General features: G+C 54.2%; 1 protein-coding gene across 1 annotated transcript; it reads right to left on the bottom strand.

Moving 5' to 3' along the window:
* Positions 1–1,689: 1,689 nt before the first annotated feature.
* PLPP7 (phospholipid phosphatase 7 (inactive)) lies at positions 1,690–17,200 on the bottom strand. Its single transcript, XM_063174606.1, has 2 exons — positions 16,501–17,200; positions 1,690–2,528 (listed from the first exon to the last, which is right to left on the bottom strand). The coding sequence occupies exons 1-2, from the start codon at positions 16,949–16,951 to the stop codon at positions 2,164–2,166; spliced, it is 816 nt and encodes a 271-aa protein (XP_063030676.1). The 5' UTR covers positions 16,952–17,200; the 3' UTR covers positions 1,690–2,163.
* Positions 17,201–22,898: the final 5,698 nt, after the last annotated feature.

Genomic DNA, 22,898 nt, shown 5'->3' with positions numbered 1-22,898 from the left:
TCCCAAAAGCTTCCCTTCAGTTGCTGAGGGCACTGAAGCACTGTGAGGGATAAGGGGCACAGGCTGCAGGGGAGCTGAAGAGGAAGATTCCCTGGAGAAACTCTCTGTGGGAGAAAGCCTTATCCTGTGAATATCAACTTACCCCAGGGAATTGCCCCAGCTCACCTCCCCCTGCTCTCCTGCCTTGCTTTGCTGGGCTGAGACCAGCTCAGCTGATCTAACCCACAGTGGCAGCTTCTCCAGGCCACGCTCTCCTGATTACACCAGCAAAGATCAGGAGCAACTCCTACAAAGCCATTCTGCCACCCTGGATATTCCAAGAGAAGACAACACAAGTGCAAGGAAACCTGGACCCGCTGACACGGCTGAAGAATCATCCAACCTATTTGCAAAGGTTCAGTAAATTCTGGAGCTACAAAGTGAGAATTTCCCACAAAGCCATGGGAGAAGAGGCAATCCCTGCTCCCTGCCCCTTCAGGAACCTGTCATCTCCAGCTGTACATTGGTGCATCACCCACAGCCAGAGCTCAGAACGTGCTGCCACCCTTGCTAGGGATGAGGATAAACTCTGCCACGTGTAATAATGCCTGGAAGGAAGAAAAAGCACCACAGCTCACTCCTTCACAGAAATCTTTGCAGGAGAAGGAGGCTGGCAAAGGGAAGCCCTGCTGGGAGGGTAGCACATCCCTGCTCCCACACACAGCAGCAGGAGGGAAGCAGGACGGCACCCGCCGCCCCCGCTGCTCTGCCTGCTGCTGCTGCTGCAGCCTCCAGGGACAACCCTGAGCTCTCCCCTTTCCCAACACGCTCGGTGGTGACAGCCCTTCCCAGGGGACAGCTCATCTGTGAGCTCCGTGGGAGGCTGGTGCTGGAAGGACATGGATGCCCCCTCAGCACGCTCCTGCTGCAGCCTCGGAGCCGGCAGCTCCCAGGGCTCTGTGCTGACATCCCAGCTGGAGACACATGCCAGGGATAGATTTTCTGTTCAGCTTCTTTTCATATTAATCATCAAAGAGCAACAAATGTCAGCAGCTTGCAACAGTCATTAGCTGAATGTCTTCTTCTCACCAGCCCCTGGAGGAAGAGGCCTCCCAATGTGCAGGGTGAGATGACAGCACAGGACCCAGCTGACTCCTCCCTGGCCTTGCAAACCTGGTGAATTTTTCTTGGGATCCATAGGAGGACAGGGATGACAGGACCCCTCCATTCTGCAGGATTCATCCAGTTAGGAAAGATGTCTGATAGTATCCATCACCTGCCAAGCATCAAACTGTCTTCTAGAGACAGCTAGACCACGGAGAACTGGAACATTCTGTTCAAAATATGAGATTTTCTTATGGCAGTTGTGAGGGGGGGGGATCCATTTAGGAGACAGCACATGGAGCATGGCCATCACCTGGATAAGGATCCACCAGGCTTCAAGGAGGCCCCTTGTCAATAATGGGAAGAAACAGCACCATGTCAGGGCATTGTGTGTCCCTTACCAGACCAAAAACTCCTCATGCACCCTGACAGAAGAAGTTTTCCTTCCATGTCCTGAGCACCCAACTAGGCCCATCCCACCCAAAGCAAAAATTTGCATCTCCTTGGGCAAGAAGACTGCAGGACCTGCTCCATGCTGAATGTATATCTCAAAGCCACACTGGGCTCGTTTTCTTCCCTCCCTCATGATAAGAACCAAACAGGGCAGGATTTTTATGATTATTTATTATCTGTAAAGCACCAGCAGTGTCCTGACTCTGTACAAGACACAACTGCTGGGCTTACAAAAAGAAAAAAAAGCACTGTGGCCAAAATAATTTATCCTCTAAAAAGTTCACAAATGTGTTCTCAGGAAGCTCTCAGGCACTGCCCATCCTGAGGACATACCAAGGTGCCAATGTGAACCACCTAAAGAAGGCAGACATGGAGCTCATTTCTCTCACCTGTAAAGCTTAATAAGGCTGCTGTCCAAACAGAGAATATGGCCAAAACACAGGTAAGGCCCTTGATTTCTAAAACCCAATCCATTACAAGATTTTTTTTTTTTAAAGGTGGGGAAGCAACATTAAAAAACATCACTACTCATGGAAGTTACAACAGCTTCCAACAAACAACACGTAGAAAATACTGGGAGGGGTGGGGAACTCTCAAAGTATCTCCTAGCTTCCAAGTCCTCCACGTTCACCAGATGGATATCAACATCTGACACGTGTTGGAAGACATCCATATCAACTCCACCAGCCTGAACTGCAGGTAGCCGAACACAAAGCCGGAGAGGACGTCGGTGATGTGGTGCCTCCCGATCATCACACGGGACAGGCCCACACAGAGGGCCCAGAGCACCAGCAGGATGCGCAGAGGGATGGCCAGGACCAGGTGGTTGAGGAAGAACTTGGAGAGCATGGCCACCCTGCTGGCGTGCCCGGCGGGAAAGGCGTACGTGTCCATGGTCAGGTAGTCCAACAGGCCTGGGGTGATGTCGTAGGGGCCCTTCCTCTTGGCCAGCTTCTGCAGACCTGCCACGATCATGATGTCCAGGAGCAGGGCTACAAAACAGGAGACACAGAGGGAGCAGTGAGAGACAGAGTTGAGGGCAATTTTCAAGGCATAACATTAAAGGGTTGTTGTAGGAGCGCTGGGGGGTAGCACGGTCGGGACGGATGGAGATGGGAGATCTCTGAAGCCAGGTCAGGAACTTGGGGTTTATTGCAAAGGGCCTGGGTGCAGGGCCCTGCTGGGATTTGGGGTTTATTGCAAAGGGCCTGGGTGCAGGGCCCTGCTGGGAGCTGCCAAACACAGCTCAGAGCAGGCTGAGGGAAGAGAGGGGGAGAGAGGATGAGAGGGTAAGAGAGTAAAAGCATAAGAGAATAAAAGGGGTAAGAGCTAAGAGAGCAAAGTTCCCATTACAATACAATAAATCATCTCCTGTGTTGAATATTCTGACTCTCACTAACCAATCTAGTACAAGATACAAATCCTATAGCATTTACATACAGCCTGTAAGAATCATTACATTACCACACTGTTACATTTTAAACCCTAAAAACTCCTCTTTGGGGCCCTTCTGCCAAGCTGTAGGGTCTGCTCTGACCCTTGGACCTGTCTGCAAGCACAGGGGATTGTGTTATCAAAAGGAGATTACCGTCCATCCACACAGTTGTTTCCCCATTGTTCAGTAACTAAGGTATCTCAAAGCTTGCTTTCATTTCAATCTCACTTATAGTTTCTATATTATCAAAATCTTTTGCCAGACAATCATATTTATAAGGCTTTCCTGTTTCATCTTCCCCAACAGGTTGTCATTGTCTTTAAATAAAAATTTGTGTCTGGCTCTGATCAGGTGTCCATGGTGCAGATGTACACAGCTTCCCCATCCTCAGGTCACCACCCAAATGTTGATCAACCCTCCCAGTTTGCCCACAGAGGAGGCAAACACCACTGTCACCATCTGACAGAGGAGAGCCCCAAACCACAGAGGCGAGAGACCCACCTGGGCAGGAAGAGAGCAACTGGCAAAGCTAAAATTGAAACTCTTATGGCCCTCAAACCACCACTCTGGGTGTTCCTGTTGCTGCCTCCACCTCATGCTTTAGAAACCTTGTGCAGCAAAGTCCCTGCCAGGCTGACCAGGCTGCAGTGAGCAGTCTGCTGGAGGAGAGGTGCCCCACAGCACTTTCTAGGGTTATCCCTTGTCCTCTCCCAAGCCCACCACCTCCTCCTGCCCAGAGCAGCCAGGGGAACACACCATGCTGACAGATTTTTCACCATGCTGACAGATTTCACTAAGAAAAGAGCATCAGGAGCCAGTGAGCCAAGGGGAACAATAAAGAAAAACGGGCTCCTGTGTTAGAAACAGCACCACAGCGTGTTGGAGGGTGGGTGACATCCTCCCAGACATCCCCCACCCATCCTCCTTCCTCTGCCAAAGCACCAAACACACACGAGCCATTTCTTGTTTCTGCTCACCTCTTCCTCCCTGTCACTTTCTGCCTGCAAGTCACCCCACACAGCCCCTTCCCTGTGCAAATCCTGGGGGTACCCCACCTCCCAGCCCAGCAAACCCAGGCTTGTGGTGGCACAGGCACCTGCAGCTCTCTACACCACACCAACATTCCTCCTTAACAGCTTCAGGAGTGAAACCCATCAGCACTTGTCTACATCTCCCTCCTCTTCAGCCCACCCGCTTCGTCCCATCAGACAGGTACTGTCATTTCTATTTCCTAGCATCAATTTTATTTCTCTTTAATCCCCTCATCTGCTTTTCCCCAACCCTCCTAATTAGTCAGAGAGCTGATTTCAGCTCCCTGCAGCAATGACAAGGACGTATCTGCCATCACCAGCACAGCCTGCTCCCTCAGCAGGAACGCCAGGGGCACTTGTTTGACTCCCAGACCCTGGTAAAGACCATTCCTTGAGAGGTGACAGGGATTCAGGAGCATGGATGGGGGTGTGGTGGTGGTGGGGATGGGGAATGAGATGGCACATGGGAGGCAGCTCCACCTGCCTGCTCAGCACCTGGCAGGAGCTGAGGAGCTGTCACAGCAGCTCTGCTCACCCACCTTCCCCCTGTGCCACCCCCAGCTCCAGCACTGCTTTGGGAAGGGGCTGGTATTTATCCTGGCACAACCCTCTCCTTGTGGCAGACTGCTTTTCTCCCTCATCTGCAGGGATCTTGGACAGCAGGACCTCCCTGAACCTTCTGCCCAATGGGCCATGCATGCCCTGGGCTCTCAGAGCTGTGGAGGGCAGATAGAGCAGAGGAAAAGATCTGGGTACCAGCTCCTCCCTGGCACGGACAGCAGCAGGAATCCAGGACAGACACAAAAAAGCAGGAGATTGACACAGAGCAAAGGTTCAGGGGTGGCACCTGAACAAAGGTGTTGAGGCTGCAGCTGGAAAGAGGCTGCAAGGAGGCCAGTCACACCAGTGGGTTTGGGAGGACAAGGACAACCAGGGACTGCCCAGCTGCTGCTGGATGTGACCAGCAGGCAGGGGGAGAGCAGGGGGAGGCCTGCAGCCCACCAGGACCCCCACACTCAGCAGAGTGCTTGTCTGCAATTTGCTGATTTTTTTTTTTTTTTTTTTTTTTGACAGGCTGGCTGTGGGGAGAAAGGGAGGGAGGGAGGGATTTCAGACAGGCTGTGGAGCCCTGGAGCAGCCACTCACCCTGGCTCCCTGGTAAGGTCAAATGCTGTGAGCCCAGGCCTGGCTGACCATTGCAGGGCTGCCCTGCTACACAGGGCTCTGCTCATGCTGGCCTTCCTAAATCACCCCAGCCCAACTCCTCACCCCATTAAGTGACCCCAGACAGCCCTGATCCAGCAAAGTGCTTCAGGGGATGATTTTCAGCTCATCAGCTGCATTTCCCACCAGCCCCATCTCACCCTGGACGAGAACTGTGTGAAACTGAAGCTCCACGATGCTCTCTTGGGAACCCAGACTCATCAAATTCTTGGGAACCCAGAAGCATCAGAGGTATGATGCACCAGTGCTGCCAAGAGAAGGCTCTGGCCCAAGCTGCTCTGCTGAAGTCAGCACCAATTGCATTGCTGAGAAGCCAAGCCAGGGCTCCAGAACGAGTCTGGGCACCCCAACAAATCCCAGTGTCTGCTCCACAGTGTTCAATGAATTCCCTCAGAGACATTCCCCACCAAACCTGCCCATGGATCAGCAGCACCAGTGCCATGTGCTTTAGCAATGTGTGGTGCTCACCACTGCCTGTCAGTATTTTGCACTGGCAATATTTTTTTACGGTCAAAGGTGATGTCAGGGCAACTGGAGGGATGCAGGCATGTGTGCATGGAGGTGTTCAGGGCATGGAGAACAAGCCAAAGAGCAGTTCTAATAATCCTTTCATTCAGAAGATGAACAAAATGGGCCTTCAGTACTGCTAGCTTTGATTTTCGTCAAATGATGCACAGAAAGGAGAAAGCCTCGTTTGCCCACATTTCAGGATGGGGAGGCATGACAGCATTAAAACCAGGGGTTAATTTGCCGTTAAAAGAAAAAAAAAACCACAGAAAATCCCTCGTCTGGTGCTTTTTCTGTCACTTCCCCTTGCACTTTCCATTCCTTTCATGGAGATTTCTTTATGAAACAGCCCCAGCAGCCCCTGAGGCTTGGGGGGGTCCCACTGCCCTGGGGTCTCTGCTGTTCTCCTTCCCAGTGTCTGCTGTTCCCCTTCTCAATGCTGGATCTCTGCTGTTCCCTTTCCCAGTGTCTGTTGTTCCCCTTTTAGAGCTGGGTCTCTGCTGTTCCCTTTCCCAGTGCTGGGTCTCTGCTGTTATCCCTCCCAGTGTCTGCTATTCTCCTTCCCAGTGCTTGATCTCTGCTGTTCCCCTTCCCAGTGTCTGCTGTTCCCTCTCCCAGTGCTGGATCTCTGCTGTTCCCCTTCCCACTGCCCTGGGGTCTCTGCTGCTCCCCTTCCCAGTGCTGAGGCTCTGCTATTCTCCTTCCCAGTGCTGGGTCTCTGCTGTTCCCTTTTATCAGTGCTGGAGCTCTGCTTTTCCCTTTTATCAGTGCTGGATCTCTGCTGTTCCCCTTTTAGTGCTGGATCTCTGCTATTATCCTTCCCAGTGCTGGATCTCTGCTATTATCCTTCCCAGTGCTGGATCTCTGCTATTCCCCTTCCCAGTGCTGGGTCTCTGCTGCTCCCCTTCCCTCTCCTGCTGCTGCCAGCACAGGCAGGGTGAATCAGCAGGCAGTGCTGCTGCCAAGGGCCCATCCTTCAGGAGCAGCCACAGACAGCGCCAGGGCCCAGCAGCCCCATCCTTCAGGAGCAGCCACAGACAGTGCCATTGCCCAGCCCCATCCTTCAGGAGCAGCCACAGACAGTGCCATTGCCCAGCCCCATCCTTCAGGAGCAGCCACAGGCAGTGCCAGTGCCCAGCAGCCCCATCCTTCAGGAGCAGCCACAGACAGTGCCAGGGCCCAGCAGCCCCATCCTTCAGGAGCAGCCACAGACAGTGCCAGTGCCCAGCAGCCCCATCCTTCAGGAACAGCCACAGGCAGTGCCAGTGCCCAGCAGCCCCATCCCCGGCCCTATTCCCTCCCAATCCCATGACCTACATTCCCACTCAGACCTTGGTTTCCTTCCTCCCCTTAAGGCACATCAAACCCTCCCTCCTCGGGTGGGCACTAAGGGGTTAACTGTATCTGTGCTCCAGCTGCAGGTCTCCCTGCACTGGGGGCTGTTCCTGCTGTTGAGCCCCAAGCCCCTGAGCCTTGCCCCTGCCACCTGCAAACCAGCAGCACCACCTTGGCTCTGTCCTTCCCTGGTGCCTCACAGAGCCCAGCAAACCCTCCAGGCTGGAGGCTGGAGCACACACAGCCCCAGGAGAGCCCATGGAAGGAGCTGCAGCCTGCACTGGCTGCTCTCTGGGGACCCTGGGGCTGTCAGAAGCACAGCAGGCATGGCAGAGTGCCACCTGACTGAGGCTGGGATGAGAGGAGCAAGACATTTTAATGTGAAGCATTTTTTTCATCGTGCCTTTTTCCCCCCCAGAGCCAGGTAGCACTGGATTTAAACCAGAGGCATCACTGGATGTAAAATCCAGGTAGTGATGTATTTGAGACTAAAGGAAGGATTAGCTCTTGCCCATTCTTGCTCATTTCTCATTTTTCTGAAAAAGATCAGGAATTTCCCTGTTGACCTGGTAATAAGGGGAACAATCCTTCAGATTTCCAACACAAAACCACCATGTTCCCAAATCCTACATTAACATCTACAATTTCCTTAAAACACAAAACCAAAGAGCAAGTCTTGTCCTGCCTGTGACAATTTTAGCATCAGAGATCACCTTGGTATTGTAAAAAGCCAACATCTGGCATCAGATGCACAGTAAATGAGCTGAAAGTGAGCCCCCTGGGCAGGCATTTTATATCTATTAATAAGGAAAGGAAAACAATTATCTGCCAAATGTGAGGAGCCCATTACGAGCAGAGAGGTGAGCAGAGAGGAGCCCTGTGCAGGCAGGGCACAAGGACAAACCTGAACCATCAGCAGCACAACCAAACCAAACCCCAAAGCTTGAATTTAAAAGGAACTGAAGCAGTTGGATGTCCCCTGTCACCATAAGGTCCTTTCTGTCCCCGGGGTGGCATCTCTGCTGCTGTCCCTGAAGGCTGGAGGAGGCTGAGAATGGTGTGAGCACCCTTGGGGACACGGCCTGCTCCAGGTTGGGGCCAGGCAGAGTCTCCAGGGAGGGAGGCAGATTCCAGCTGGGGTGTTTATATAAACATGTTATCAAAACCACCGCTGAAAAACAACCTGGGTGCAGTTCTGGGGGTAGGGGGGGAGGAAAAGAGGAGAAAGCCAAAAGAGCCCTTGGCCTCATCTGCTCCTGCAGCCCAGATCCACGTGACTGCACACACATGGGGCTGCCTGCATGACACGGAGCCTGTGAGATTGGGATCAGAAACACTCACAGGCTGGACTCAGCCCTCAGAACCATGGCTGAGCACATGGGGAGGGGAAAACAGGGAGGTGAATGCCCAGGAATGGAGAGTGAGCTCATCACACGAGCTCAGGAGGCCCCCAGTGTGGGAGCAGATGTGCCTCAGACAAGATGTGCACACAGCAGAGCCAAGCTGGGGACAACTCATTGCCTGGGCCTCAAAGCTGGAGGTGCCATGTGCTCCCCACTGCAGCTGCTGAGGCCAGGTGTGGGGCCAAGACTGGCTTGCAAAATTCTGTATTGCCCACATTGCCCACCCTCACCCAGTGCTGAACTCTGGACAAATGCCACCACTCCCAGGAAACACTTTCTTTAGCTCCATAATTAGAATTCATAATTTTTCCCCCCCACTTTTTTCTTTTTACTTACATGCCCCCTCCTACTCCTGAACTTCCCCAACCTCCTGCAGGCATTGGGCTCCCTGACCTGGAAAATGAGCTGTGTGTTTGCAGCCTTATCTTGTTGGCATTAATGAAGCAGCTTTCAAAAGAGTCTTCGCCCTCTCTCCAGTGCAGTCAGCAGCACCTGGAAGAGGTCTACTCTGGAAATGAACCCCTCCAGTGCATTTTGTTCCCCAAATGTGGCACTGTTGGGTGAAAGAGCTGACAAAAAGCATGACACACTGAAGAGCCAATGAATCAGGCATTTTGCTGTTTGAGGGGGGGATATTTTTTGGCTGAACAAGCATCAGTGTGGGGTAAGTGGTCATGGGGAGGTGATAAAATGGTGGAAAGCAGAATTGTGCAATTAATTAAAATAAAACCCCACAACAACTAAAAATAGATTTGCTATATTCTGGATGATTAGAAGCAGCCCTGAGTGCAAACACAGGCTGCCTGGAGCTCTCCCTTTGGAAACACTGTGCCCTGGGAGCTGGGAAATTTGAACTCAGCATCAAATACTGAGTGGGGCTGCATGGGCTGGGGAGAGATGCAGGCAAGAGGGGGAGCACAGTGAAAAGGGCTTGTGCTGCTGGGGAAAAGGAGCTGAGCAGCCCTGAGGATGGCTCATCTGCCTCCAGAAGGGCTCTGACAGCTTGAAATGCTCCTGTACCCCACGGCAGCAGCACAGGAACCACCAGCACACCCCAGAGCCACTCCCAACACTGCATGGGATGAGCTGGAGGAAGAAAAGTGCCTTGGGCTGAGGACCAGCAGCATGGCCCAGGCACAAAGGATGGGATCCTTGCTTGGCCTCAGTGCTGTTTGGGCTTGGATTCCACCCCACTGCTTTCAAAGAGGCAAACTGGCAAAAAAAGTTTAAAAAAAATTAAAAATTTTAAAAATGAAAAAATTTAAAAATCAGACCTTTTAAAATTTTAAAAATTAAAAAATTTAAAAATCAGACCTTTAAAAATTTTCAAAAATTTAAACTTTTAAAAGGTCTGATGCTGTGATGCTCACAGGGTCTCCAACCATCACACCTCCCAGCGTGCACCCAGATCAGGTACCTCTGCCAGCATCCCTGGTTCTCTGTTCCGGGTTAGAGCAGGGAGGTTTCCTCAAAGTGGAGGAAAACAGGAGAGTCCATCTGATTCCCCTCTTTCCCACCCCACCCTGACCCGGAGCAGGATTTCCTAAGGGCTCTCCGTGCTGCTGCTGCTCCTCCCAGCTCAGCTCAGCTCACTGCCCACCTTGCTCTCCCCAGCCGCTGCTCCTGTCAGGGTGAGTCAGGGCAAACACTCACCCATCCCCGGGAGCTGCCCTGGCTCTGCCCCTGCAGCTCTGCCCGGTGGAACAGCCACTGTCCCTTCCGAGCTGCAGGCAGGGGCAAGGGGAAGTGGTTCCCGCACTGACAGACACAAGGATGACTCATTTCCCATGTTTATTCCCCCTCTTCCCATTCAACAACCCTCGCACTTCTTTTCTCTTTCGCTCTGCATGCAGGCTCGGTTTCGCTGCAGGCTCTGCTGGGTTGGATTCCAGCTCCAGGGTTGGATTCCAGCTCTCTGCACGCTCCCCAAGGGCTGCACTCTGCTGCCTGCAGGGCTCGCAGCATCCCCTGCAGCCGGCCAGGACCTGAGCGAATCGGTGCTGCCCGGTCCCGGGGGCTGATCAGAGCATGGAAACACCCCCGTGCCTGCTCCAGCCACAGCCAGATGAGTCCCAGGCTGTCCCTGCCTGTCCTTTATGCAAGGGGACACTGCAGGCAGCAGGAAGGGGGGCAGGCAGAGCTGGGCATTGCTGCCTGCTCAGAGATGCCTGAGCTCATCAGCTGTGAAGGGATGAAGGCTGAGCACAGCACCCACCACAGACCACGGGCTTCAGCTGCTGTTTCTGGGCAGAACAGAGGCAGATTAGCAGCCTGCAGTGATGAAGAGGAATGTTTAATGCCAGGCTGGACCTGTGTCTCAATGCTGGGTGCAGGGGCGTCTGCGCTGCTCCCTCTGCCTGGCACCTTCCATGGGTCACTCACGGTGGGTTATTTGGCACTGAAATGTTTTCACCTCACTGGGCAGACGTGCTGCTGGCTCAGTGAGACCTTGGTGGGCACTGGCAGGGCTGGGAGGGGAGGGGGACAGCAGCTGAGCCCCCTCCATGTGCCAGGCTGCCCAGGGCACCAGCTCCATCCCTGATGGAATGTGCTCTGCCCTGCCTGGCTCAGGAAATCCCTGCTCTCACAGTGCAAGAATGAAAGAGGAAAAACCAGACACATCTGGCCCCAAACCATCTCTGGGGCTCTGGGCTGAGCAAGCTCTGCTGGATTCTGACTGATCCATCTGCAGCTTCCCAGCCTCTCTGCTGGATCTGGGCTGCCCTGAGGTTCAGCTGACAGGATCAGCTCCTCTGCACTGCCTGGGCATCTCATCTACCCCGTGACCTTTACCAGCACCAGGCTGCACTGTCTGGAATTTTCATCCTCCACAGAGAAGCAGGACAATACCTGAAGCACGTCTGTATTGTTAGAACAGGGTCACTGGGGTCTCAAGGGGCTTGGGGAAGGCATTTCTTTCTCTGTCTCCTTCCTAATCTGTTGTATTCATATTGTTGTCTAGTTATATTTCCTGAGTCTCATACCTTCTTGGGTGGTTTTCTCATGGCAGATCTTCACAGCAGTGGTGTTGTTGCTTCTCGGTCAGGGCTCCTCTCCCAGGCTCTCCCTGACCACCCCGCCCCCTTTTATCTCAGCTACCTCCATGGGCTACAGCTGCTGCCCAATCAAGGACATCACAGCTGCAGCCCATTTACAATAACTAGAATCAGGGCAGGGTCACTAATACAATACAAAGATCTTTCACTGCCATACATATATTTACAATACATAAGTTAACTCAGGCCCCTACACTAATCCACCAATTTCTTGCAAATCTGGTCTCGCTTGGAAGCTGCCAGGATGGGACCACAGAACTCTGACCATATTTATGGATTTATAATTTTCTTTCTTAGGGGGTCTGCAGGGAGTGCTTCAGAATGTCATGGCTTGGCTCCTGGTCAGAGTAAAGCTGTGCCAGCATTCAGGAAGAAGGCTGCACAGAGCAAGAACTTCCTCCCTGCTGACCTCCAGGAATGGAGAAGCTGCCCTGGGCTCCCTCCTTTCCTCCTCCTGTGGCACTGACCCATGCCCAGCCTGACACTGCTCGCTGATACACCCACACCCTGAGGCAGTGCTGTACTTAATGGGATAAATGCTCAGTGACAGCTCCAAAGAGCCATCCTGCCCTCCAAGGGGATGCAGAGCCAGCTGGAGATGGCTGAGCACCAGGACCAGTGTCACTGAGACAGCAAGCAAAGAGAGGACAAGGGATTTTCTCTTCTCCTAGTCTGGGTGCCTGTTCCAGAGAGCAGAACCATTCCTGGTCCTTCAAACCAAGCACAAACACAATTTTACGTGCAAGGATGACCCAAGCAGGTGCCTCCCAACAGCAAAGGCACCCAGCTGGATGGCAAATAACTAAACACAGCAGGGGTTTGGCTGTAAACACAAAAGTGGGGCCTCACTGGAGTGACCACCTTGGGTGGGCAACCACATTCCATCCCCAGTGACCACATTCCATCCCCAGTGACCATATTCCATCCCCAGTGACCACATTCCATCCCCAGTGACCACATTCCATCCCCAGTGACCATATTCCATCCCCAGTGACCACATTCCATCCCCAATGACCATATTCCATCCCCAATGACCATATTCCATCCCCAGTGACCACATTCCATCCCTAGTGACCACATTCCATCCCCAGTGACCACATTCCATCCCCAATGACCATATTCCATCCCCAATGACCATATTCCATCCCCAGTGACCACATTCCATCCCCAGTGACCATATTCCATCCCCAGTGACCACATTCCATCCCCAGTGACCATATTCCATCCCCAGTGACCACATTCCATCCCCAATGACCATATTCCATCCCCTCTGCAGTGAGAAGGTGCCTGGATCTGCAATGACCATCAGTTTAACAAGATCTATCTGTTTAGCTTAATAAATAGGAGGTGAAGAAATTACTTGAGCACTATCCAAAATACTGAAAGGCAGAAGAGGTGTTGGCTGGAAGGGCTGTTCAGCTGGAGAGAGAAGGGTATGGAGACGCAATGAAGGGGAGAGTCCAACTAAAAGCATTTGTGAGAATCCCAACCACTGCAGTAATACAGAAATGGCTCTGACAAGTTCACCCTCATTTGTAACTGCACATCAGATTGAGTGTTTGGGTTTTTTCCCTTAACAAATTGAACAGGAATAAATTAAGGGATGTGCTACAGCCTGTATTTTGCCGTGGGTTAGATCAATGATCCAAATGTTCTTTGCTGGCTTTGCAGTCAATGAATCACTAAATTTGGATCCACATCCTCACCAGATGGATCAGAACCAGAAACCGAGGTACTGCTGCCCCCAGGGTTTAATGGAATTTCTGTCTGGTTCTGAAGCAGATCTGGGCATTTTACTGAAAGTTTTATAACTGCTTTTCCCCTGCAAGCCCAACTGCAAAGTTCAAATTACTTTCTTAGCACCTTAGTTTTCAGGAAACCCTTGTGATTGCAGAGAAAAGCCTGAATAGCCCTAAAAGTTCCAACAATGGCAGACAAATAAAATGAATTTTATAACTGGGGGATTTCCTGGGTTATGATTTTATCAATTTAGCCAAGGGGTTGTGGAGCTTCTCCCTGACTTTTGCTCAGCCAGGGCTGGTGATGCTGAGACAATCTTCCTGAAAGCGTGTCCTGGCAGAGGGATTTTTACAGTGGGCACAGATATCTGCTTTCTCCCATCTTTTCAGTAACAGGCTGTGTGTGCTTCTCTGGCTGGTTTGGCATTTGCTGGAAAGGATTACTGTGAGAAGGGGAATCAATAAATTCCATCACAGATGACAAGCATGGAGGGAAAACATTGCTTGGGGTTGTTAATCAGCATCTGCAGAGGGGATGGATGGGGCATCCCAGGGTCAGACCCCCTCACCTGAAATGCCCCCACAAGTGCTGGCAAAGCCCCTGGTGGGAGCTCCTCCTCCATCTGCAGTGATGCTCCTGCCAGGCTCCAGTCCCCCTCCAGCAGTCTCCTGTCTCCTCGCCTGGGAAGCCTGATTGCAAAGCCTAAACAAGTGCTCTATGATGGGCTGGCTGCCTGCCCAGAGACTGCATCAGAAATTCTGCTTGATGGATCAAACCCTCAGCCAGCCGGGGAAGGGAGGAGAGCCTGGGGAGGCACTCAAGGGGTGCCACAGACAGCCCCAGCTCCCCCCTTCCAGCAGGGGAACACCAGGAGCTTCCCTTCCCTTCCCTTCCCTTCCCTTCCCTTCCCTTCCCTTCCCTTCCCTTCCCTTCCCTTCCCTTCCCTTCCCTTCCCTTCCCTTCCCTTCCCTTCCCTTCCCTTCCCTTCCCTTCCCTTCCCTTCCCTTCCCTTCCGCCTGTGCCTAAACAGGAGGGCTGTTCACAGGAGGGCTGTTCACAGGAGGGCTGTTCACAGGAGGGCTTTAAACCACATCCTGGTGGATTTGAACCACAGGAAAGCAGCAGCAAGAGGGACCAAGGATGCCAGATGCAGCAGAGGTGCCATGACCTTCCTGTCCACACAAGACCTCACTTTTCTTGGGGGCCTGTGGAGGTCCAGCAGCCCCAGGCTCCTTCTCCAGCAGCAGTGCAGATACCATGGCAGCAGCTACTCAGATACTCAGAGCCCCTGACTACAATCCTAAATGCCAGCCCAAGGCCACTCTCCCAGCAGAGACCTGCTCTGGGGGGTGACACCAGTCCTCCTGCAGAAGCTCTGGCAAGAGAGGCTGAGGGCACCCTGGCCAGTCCACCAGGCAGTGCTGTCCTTTCAGAGGGAGCAGTGGAGCTCTTTGGGAATTGCCAGACCTATGGAACTGGTCCTTCACACCAATGAACTATTTCCTGTCCTGGCAGTGGGAGTAGTGTGTCTAGGCAAGGATGCAACACTCCAGAACCCCCAGCTTGTCCCTGGGCACCACGTTGGAGCTCAGGAGACCTGGAGATGTGGGTAGTGATGCAGGGATGAGCTCTCCCAGCCACCACTCCACAAAGTTAGAACATGACCCTGAAGTGGCTTTGCATTTGTGCTCCTCATATAGCAACAGAAGGGTGAGAAAACCTTCCTTGTTTTTAAGCCAAAAGGGGCACCAGCTCTTTGCAAGGATCTCAAACATTCTGGAGTCAAAGCAGTCAGAGTTTTCAGGCTCCAACCCCGTCAGAGGCTCTTGGGTCAAGAGACATCTGGAGGCTGTGCTGGTTGCTGTCAGTCACCTGCTATTTCATCCTCGTGCCCTTTTGGATGGATCCTGTGTTCCCAGGAGGGGCTGACCCCAGCCCTGAGGAGCCCCTGCAGGAGCTGCTGATGTCAGTGGGCTCTGCATCACGCTGGAGCTATTCTGGCCTCTTCCACCACAGCCTGCCCCCAGGAGATGTCACAGCACCAGCACAGTCTCCTCCAAAGGCACAGGGGAGAAAAGGCAGCTCCCACTGAGCTTTTCAAGCCAGTCCAGGTCAGTCTCCACCCTCTCTGAAGGATGAACTTGTGAAAAAAAACCCAAAACCTGGGGTTGCTGAGCTGGGCCACGTCACAGCCAGCCCTTGCAGACAGGACGTCCCTTTCCTGTGGTGCCTGTGAAATAAAGTGTCCCTGTGGCCTCTCAAAATGCTCCCTGAGAAGAAAGGGTCTAAATCCAATGTTTTCAATTTCTCCTACCAACCAGAAGTGGGATTGGTGAGTTTTTAGGGAGGGTGAAACACCAGGGTGGGTCACAGCCAGAGGAGAGGGTAATTAGTCACAAGGAAAAACAGGATAACTGAACCCTGTGCCAAAGGCAGAGGAGCAAGAAGAGCAAGGTCCTCAGGCACACGTGGCCTGGGCAGGCTGGGGACAGGATCTAAGCAAGTCACAGCCAGAGCTCATCCTGGTCACTGGTGGGACATCAGGGTGGGATGGGCCTGCACAAACCCTCCAACACATCCAGAAACAGGGACACTGACCACCACCATGCAAGGAAGGACTAGCAGGAGAGCCAGAGGCGTCCCAGCCAGCCTACACAGCCTCTGGGTCAAATTAGCACATGGAAACGGGGACAGCAGCAAGAAAGGTACCCAAGGGAAGGAGGATGTGAGAGCAAACTGCAGCAGGGAAGGTGACAGGACTCCATCACGTGGAGTCTGGTCAAGAAGGTGGCAGGGGATGGAAATAACATCCTCAGGAATTGATCCAGATGTTAGAGACTAATATCTTTATGATACCCTATCAAACACCAGGCAGATGACCACAGATTAAATAAAAGACACCACTGCTGGTATCCACCCTCCCACCACGGACACTCCCTCAGTCTGAATGGACGACCCTGCCCCACGCAGCACCAGGGGCCTGTCCCTGCCCCATGGCTGTCCCCAGCTTCCATGGTCACCCCACCCCTCTTAGACACCTTCCTGTGCCACCCATCACCCCCAGCCCCTGGGACCAGGAGGGCCAACAAGTGCAGCATTCACCCTAAGGGCCACTCCCTGCTTCCCGACCACTTCTGACACTGGGAGCAGCCAGAGGAGGAGTCCCAGCGCTGCTGCTGTCCCTTGTGAGGAGGGCCGGGCTTCCGCAGCAGGGAGGGAGGTTTGCCACTCACCCAGCAGCAGGTTCATGAGGACCTCCTGGCCTGCCAGCGTGCTGCTCTTCACCAGGCAGATGAGCGTGCCCGCGATCCAGGGGATGCCGTGCCCCGTTATCCCCAGCAGGTTGATCATGGAGCGGGCACCTCCCCAGGAGGAGGCTCTGTTGGCGCACACCCCCAGCCTCTTGGACATGCAGATATCGATGGCCAGCAGCGAGTTGAAGGCGATTCCCTTGAAGGAGGGGTTGAGCTGCATGCAATCCTCCTCGGGCAGCTGCTGCGACTGCCGCCGCTCCTTGGGGCCGCCGCTCTGGGCGCCGGCTGCCCCGGCCTGGCCGCTCTGCTTCCTGCTGGAGCTCCTGCCCTCCTGGTTGCCCTTCAAGGGCTGGTTCAGGGACAGGAACTCAGCCCTGTTGAGGACATTGTTCCTGTCTCTGGCCCTGGAGCGTGGCTGGGATGCTGGCATTGCAGTCTCTCCTTAACGCAACCTGCTTTGCAAATACCGGCAAGGAGAGAAATCCCTCTTGTCCCCGCAGAGAGCTTCCCCCACTCCCACCCTCACAAGCTGTGAATTTGGGAAGCCACAAAGGTTCCCCTCTGTTGCAGTTGCCCCCAGCACAGGCTGCAGCTGTTAAATATAGAGTAAGGAATGCACATGGCTGTTTACTTCATGGGCCTAGCAAGCTTGGAAGGAAAATTAATGCCAGGCTTGGCAGCCACTCCAGTGCCAGGGAAGAAGGTTGGACAGCCAATAGATATGAAGAAGAGGAGGGAAAAACATTGTGCCAAAGGTTGGTTGCTTCTGGCCTGGTCTATTTAAATCTTCCAATTGCTTATTCCCCTGGGCTGCAAGGGAAACTGGGAAACGTAGTTCTTTTTGTGCTGCAATTCACATTTCAGTGCCAGAGTCAGAGCTGGGGATGATGGCATTTCCCTCCCTCCTCAGGGCATCCATGAGGGGCTGTGCTGCCTGGCTTTGCAGCACCAACACCAGGTGCCACCCAGGCACCTCCCCTCAAGGGGATCTCCCCCAAATCTTCCTGATTCATCTGTTCTTCAGCTTCTCCCCTCCATACCTGGGCACCCTGAATACACCCCTGGCACGGATACCTTTCAAAGCACCCCTAATCCCACCCTCCCTGCCTTTTCCATCACTCACCTTGGAAAAGCATCACCTGCCTCCTGATTAGCCTGGAAGGAGCTGCTGATGAATTCCCATCCTCCTTCAATTCCCATCCTCCTTCAATTCCCATCCTCCCTCAATTCCCATCCTCCTGCCCCAGCGCTGCTGCGTGGCCTCGATAGCGCTCGTGTCCTCTCCGTGTCCCCAGTGTGGCACAGCCCGAGCTGGCAGCAGGTGACAGCCACTGCTGTGTCCCCTGACAGCAGCACAGCGCTGGCCCCAGCAGCACGGAGAGCAGGGAGGCTCTGCCAGGCCCCAGGGAGGGCAGGGAACACCTGCTGTCCCTCTGTCCCTCCTGCCACGCACGCTGTGCTCCATCACTGTCACCTCCCACCTGAGACACCCATGCCCCTGGGAGCATCCCTGCAGCTCCAGTTTGTGGATTGAGGGATCATCCTGCACCCTGGGAGCATCCCTGCAGCTCCAGTTTGTGGATTGAGGGATCATCCTGCACCCTGGGAGCATCCCTGCAGCTCCAGTTTGTGGACTGAGGGATCATCCTGCACCCTGGGAGCATCCCTGCAGCTCCAGTTTGTGGACTGAGGGATCATCCTGCACCCTTGGGAGCATCCCTGCAGCTCCAGTTTGTGGATTGAGGGATCATACTGCACCCTGGGAGCATCCCTGCAGCTCCAGTTTGTGGATTGAGGGATCATCCTGCACCCTGGGAGCATCCCCACAGCTCCAGTTTGTGGACTGAGGGATCATCCTGCACCCTGGGAGCATCCCCACAGCTCCATCTCACAGGGCTGAAGGATCATCCTGCACCCCTGAGCAGCAGCTGTGTGGCTCTGAGCCTCCAGCACCCCTGGGAAACGCCACCCCTGCCATTCCTCCTGCCTGCAGGGTGACAGCCCAGCTGCAGCACCTGCCCTGCCAGCACCTCCCTGCACAATGGGCTCTCCACAGCACCCCCAGGCTCCTGGAACAGGATAATTCCCATGCAAATAGGCTGGAAATCCCCCGTGGGTGGAGAATTGAAGATGGATATTGCACTGAGGAGCAGAACAGCCACGGCTCCTGGTGCCAGTGACATTTGTCTACACAACTGTCCAGTTACAGAGATCAGTGGATGCACAGGTAACCCTGGGAATTGGGCACTCAGGTGCCTTTAAAGACACCTGTCCAAACTGCAGTGGGGAGTTTAAGTACTAAATGAAAGGTGGTTCTCAGGATTCCAAAGATAATAACACAAATTTTACATTTTCTTTGCACTTTTATGCACAGCTCTCAAAATTCCCTCAGTGAACTGAGCATCCAGGCTGTGCCCATGTGAGTGACACACCATCCAGGTGGCACCAGTGCTTGGACAAGCAAGTGGCTGGGGTCCTGAGGAGCCTTCACTGCTGGGTTTTGTTCATATTTTCCTCCTTTAAGGGAAAATAATGTACATCAAGTTATGATTCCTGCCATCCTGGAACTTATCTCTGGTCAGGGAGGTGATTCTGCCCCTCTGCTCTGCTCTGCTCAGCCCCACCTGGGGCACTGCATCCAGCTCTGGACCCCAGCACAGGAGGGACCTGGAGCTGTTGGAGTGAGTCACAGGAGGCCTTGGAGATGCTCCAGGGGCTGGAGCTGCTCTGCCCTGGAGCCAGGCTGGGAGAGCTGGGGGTGCTCAGCCTGCAGAAGGCTCCAGGGAGAGCTTGGAGCTCCTTGCAGTGCCTAAAGGGGCTCCAGAGAGCTGGGAATGGAGTGACAGGGCTGGCTCACCCTGCCAGAGAGCAGATGGGATATTGGGGAGGCATTTTGTACAATGAGGGTGCTGGGGTCCTGGCATGGGTTCCCAAAGAAGCTGTGGCTGCCCCATCCCTGGAGGTGTTCACGGACAAGGCTGGACAGGGCTTGGAGCAGCCTGGGATAGTGGACTGTGTCTCTGCCAATGGCTGGGGGTTGAACTAAATGACCTTTAAAGATCCCTTCCAACCCAAACCATGTGATTCTGTGATCCCAGTGGGAGGAAGAGCTTGTTCCCTTCCCAGCCACCCTCACCCAGCCCACAAAACCCAACCTCTCCTGCCTCAGGTACCACGTGGGGCTGTGGCAGCCCTGAAATCACACAGGAGCTGCCACATCACCCACACCCAGCAGCTCCTGCCTGATCCCTGCCTGTGCTGCCACTACCAGGGCACTCAGCACCCCGTGCCCACCTGCCTGCCCTCACCCCACTGCCCAGCACAGGGAAATCTCAGCGCACCTGGCACAGGCCAGGCAGAGAACATCAGCACTGCTCCCACTTGGCTGCAGCCATTACCTCCCAGTGCATAGCATCCTGGATTTCCCCACTCTGTGCCAATGTGGGGCTCTGCAAACAGCAGTGGGCGCAGGGATAAAGGCTCTGGTGGCCAGGACCCTGCAGAAACAGGGAGACACCACCCAGTCTGTGCTGGGGATGCTCAGCTACAACTGAACACGTTCCTCGGAAGCTGTCAGGGGCTAAAAAATACCCTGAAAGCCCTGGGAGTGAATTTAATCCGGTGCCTGTCTCCTCTGCTGACACTGATAGGAGGGAATTTCTGTGCCCCAGCCTCCCCATGAGACTCCAGCCCAGTCCTGAGCAGGAAGGGCAGCGTGGGGTGGATGCAGTGCCAGCTAAAGCCCCATCAGTGCTGGAGAGGAAAGGAAAACTGCCTGGTGTCCCCTGCAGCAGGGTGGGCTGACACTGACAGTCCCAGCTGGGGAAACTGAGCTTGGGAGGGAAAAATCCCTGATCCCACTGAGGCCATGACAAGCCCCATCCCATAAAACTAACCCGGGGTTTATAAATATCCCTGCAGACAGGCTCCCTGCTCGGCGGGGCTATTCCAGTCCTGACACACGATCCACAGGGGTCACCCAGCACCGGGGAGAACGCCCAGACAGACAGACAGACAGACAGACCCGGCATGCTCCACGTGTCCCTGCCCTGCCCACCCTGCCTGCGGGGCTGCCGGCCACAATTCCTGCACAATTCCTCAATTCCAGGGGCCAGCATGGCCAGGAAAACCGCGCTGGAATGTGGCTGGGACAGCAGTGACAGCCCCGTCCCCTCTCTCTGATTCACTGGCAGAGCTGGTGCATCCCAACCTCTGCCCAAAGTGCATCCAGCAAACCCTGCCCGGGATTCTTCCAGGGTGGGATGTGCTAATGCCTCAATCACACACAGCAGCCTGATGGAGACAGGCACGACCAAAACCCAACAAAAACCTCCAGCTGAAGAGCTGATTTAATTAGAGTGAGATAATGCAATTTCCTAGCTGACCAGAGGCAGCCAAGTTGAAGTAAGACCTGGCTGAAGCTTCAGTGGAACTAGAGGCGCAGAATATGCAGTTTCACCAGGCTCAGGATGCTCTGGGAAACTGTGACAAGCTTGTTTGAAAAGTGTGAAAGAGCCTTGGAAATGTCAAAGGATTTCAGCACCTTCTGGAGGCTGCTGGATATTTCATTCGGAAGATGCTAATTTCATTCTTCCTGGTACTACATGGTAGTAAGTGCCTTGTAACTCGAGCGGGTTCTTAGTGATTGTCTCTGTCACAGGATTAGTGACTAAATTGTGCCTTTCACAGCAACTGGGAAGTTTAAAATAAATACTTCTCAATGCTCCGAGGAACACGTGAGGAGGAAAAACATCACAATAAGCTGTGTTTTTTCCGCTGGCTGTGGGTGGAAAGGAGCAAATCTGCCTCTCCTCATCCTGTGGCATTTGCTTGTTAGGATCACCTGGTAGCTCAGGTCTTTCCTACCTGCTAAGGGCTGATCCAGCCTGCTGAGAGTGCAGGGTGGGAAGGACTAAAAGACATTCACAGCAGCTCTGCACCGCTGTGCCACACCACCAGCAGCACCGGCAAAGAGATTTTTACCTCTCATTCCCCCAGGTTTCCTATTTAGAAACAAGTGACAGAGGACACGCTCACCCAATGCCTGATGACCATCAGCTATTGCTGAAAAGCCAAAAATTTCACCTCCCCTGGTTCTCAGACCCTCAGCCAGCTGATGGCCAGCTGGAGCAGCATTACCCTTAAAACTGCCTGTAATAGAAGTTTACAACTTTCCCACAGGCCACTGCTGCCTCAGACGCTCCTCACTGCCTGTTGCAGCTGCTCCCGAGTCTCATTGCTGCTGTGGACAGCTTTACATTATTCCTTGCTGGAATCACAGCCCATCCAGCCTGGGGCTACAGGTTCTGCAAATAGGGTAATCCGTCCATCCCCGCTGGTGCCCTTTGGTTGGCACCAAATCTACCTAGGAGGGAGAGGAAAATCTTAATCCGAAAACCTAAGAAAATGCGCACTGCGGTGAAATTAAAATATAATAATAATAACAACAACAATAATAACAATAATGATAATAAAATTATAATAATAAAAATAATAATAAAAAAGGGGGGGAAGGCGTTTCTAAAAATAAAAAAAATAAAAAACTACATTACCCACAATCCACGGACATGTGGGAGGAAATGCTGGTTTTTTGCAAAGGAGGTTTAGCCTCAACAGCTGCAGTTTAAAAGCGAAATACAGGGGGAGGGATGGCACTGGGCGCAGGAGGGAGGACGGGGCGGCGGGGGGGGCGCGGAGCCGCCGCCGGGGCCGCGGGAGCCTCGGGCGTGCGGCGCTGCGTGCGCGGGCAGCCGGCGGGGCTCGCCCGGGGGCACCGAGGGGCTGCCAGCGAGTTCCCGCAAAGTTTGACCCCGCTGCCTTTGCCGGCGCTGCGGCGAGCGGAGCGGGAGCCCGCCCGCGCCCCCCCGCGCCCCCGGCGAGGCTGAGCCCCGGGTGCACGAATGTATTGCGGGAGAGGAAGCCTGCGGCAGCCGGGAGGCGGAGGCACCGATCCCGCTCCGCTCAGCTCCCCGGGCAGCCGGCGCAGAGGCGAAGGGGAAAAAAAACCCAGCGAGAGAAGAAGGAGAAGCAGGAGAAGCGGGAGCCTCCCCCCCGCCGCCCCGCGCCGCCGCTCGCCCCCGCAGCGCAGGAGCCGGGGCTCGGCGGCGCGGCCGGGGCTCGCCGCGGCTCCCCGCGATGCTGTGACGCCCCGCGGGGCCCACGCGTGTGCGGGGCAGCCCCGCCGCCCGCCCATGAGCCCCGCCGGCTGAGCCGGCTCGCCCCGGAGCGCCAGCGGCAGGAGGAGGAGGAGGAGGAGGAGGAAGGTCGGACACCCCTGCGGAGAGCCGCTCGCCGAGGAGGAGGAGGAGAGAGGAGGAGGAGGAGGAGGAGGAGGAAGGGGAGCGGCGCCCCCGGGCCGGTGCGTGGGGGGATGTCAC

Source organism: Melospiza melodia, chromosome 22 (assembly GCF_035770615.1).
Source record: "Melospiza melodia melodia isolate bMelMel2 chromosome 22, bMelMel2.pri, whole genome shotgun sequence".
NCBI lineage: Eukaryota > Metazoa > Chordata > Aves > Passeriformes > Passerellidae > Melospiza > Melospiza melodia.
Note: the sequence above shows the minus strand (reverse complement) of the source record. Positions and strands in the feature narration are given on the sequence as shown.

Bases quoted from the DNA above. Each gene is read 5' to 3' on its own strand.
- PLPP7 (XM_063174606.1), bottom strand. From the start codon at position 16,951: ATGCCAGCATCCCAGCCACGCTCCAGGGCCAGAGACAGGAACAATGTC. The intron at 2,529-16,500 runs GTGAGTGGCAAA...CCTGTTTTGTAG, and splicing joins CCTCATGAACCTGCTGCTGG to CCCTGCTCCTGGACATCATG.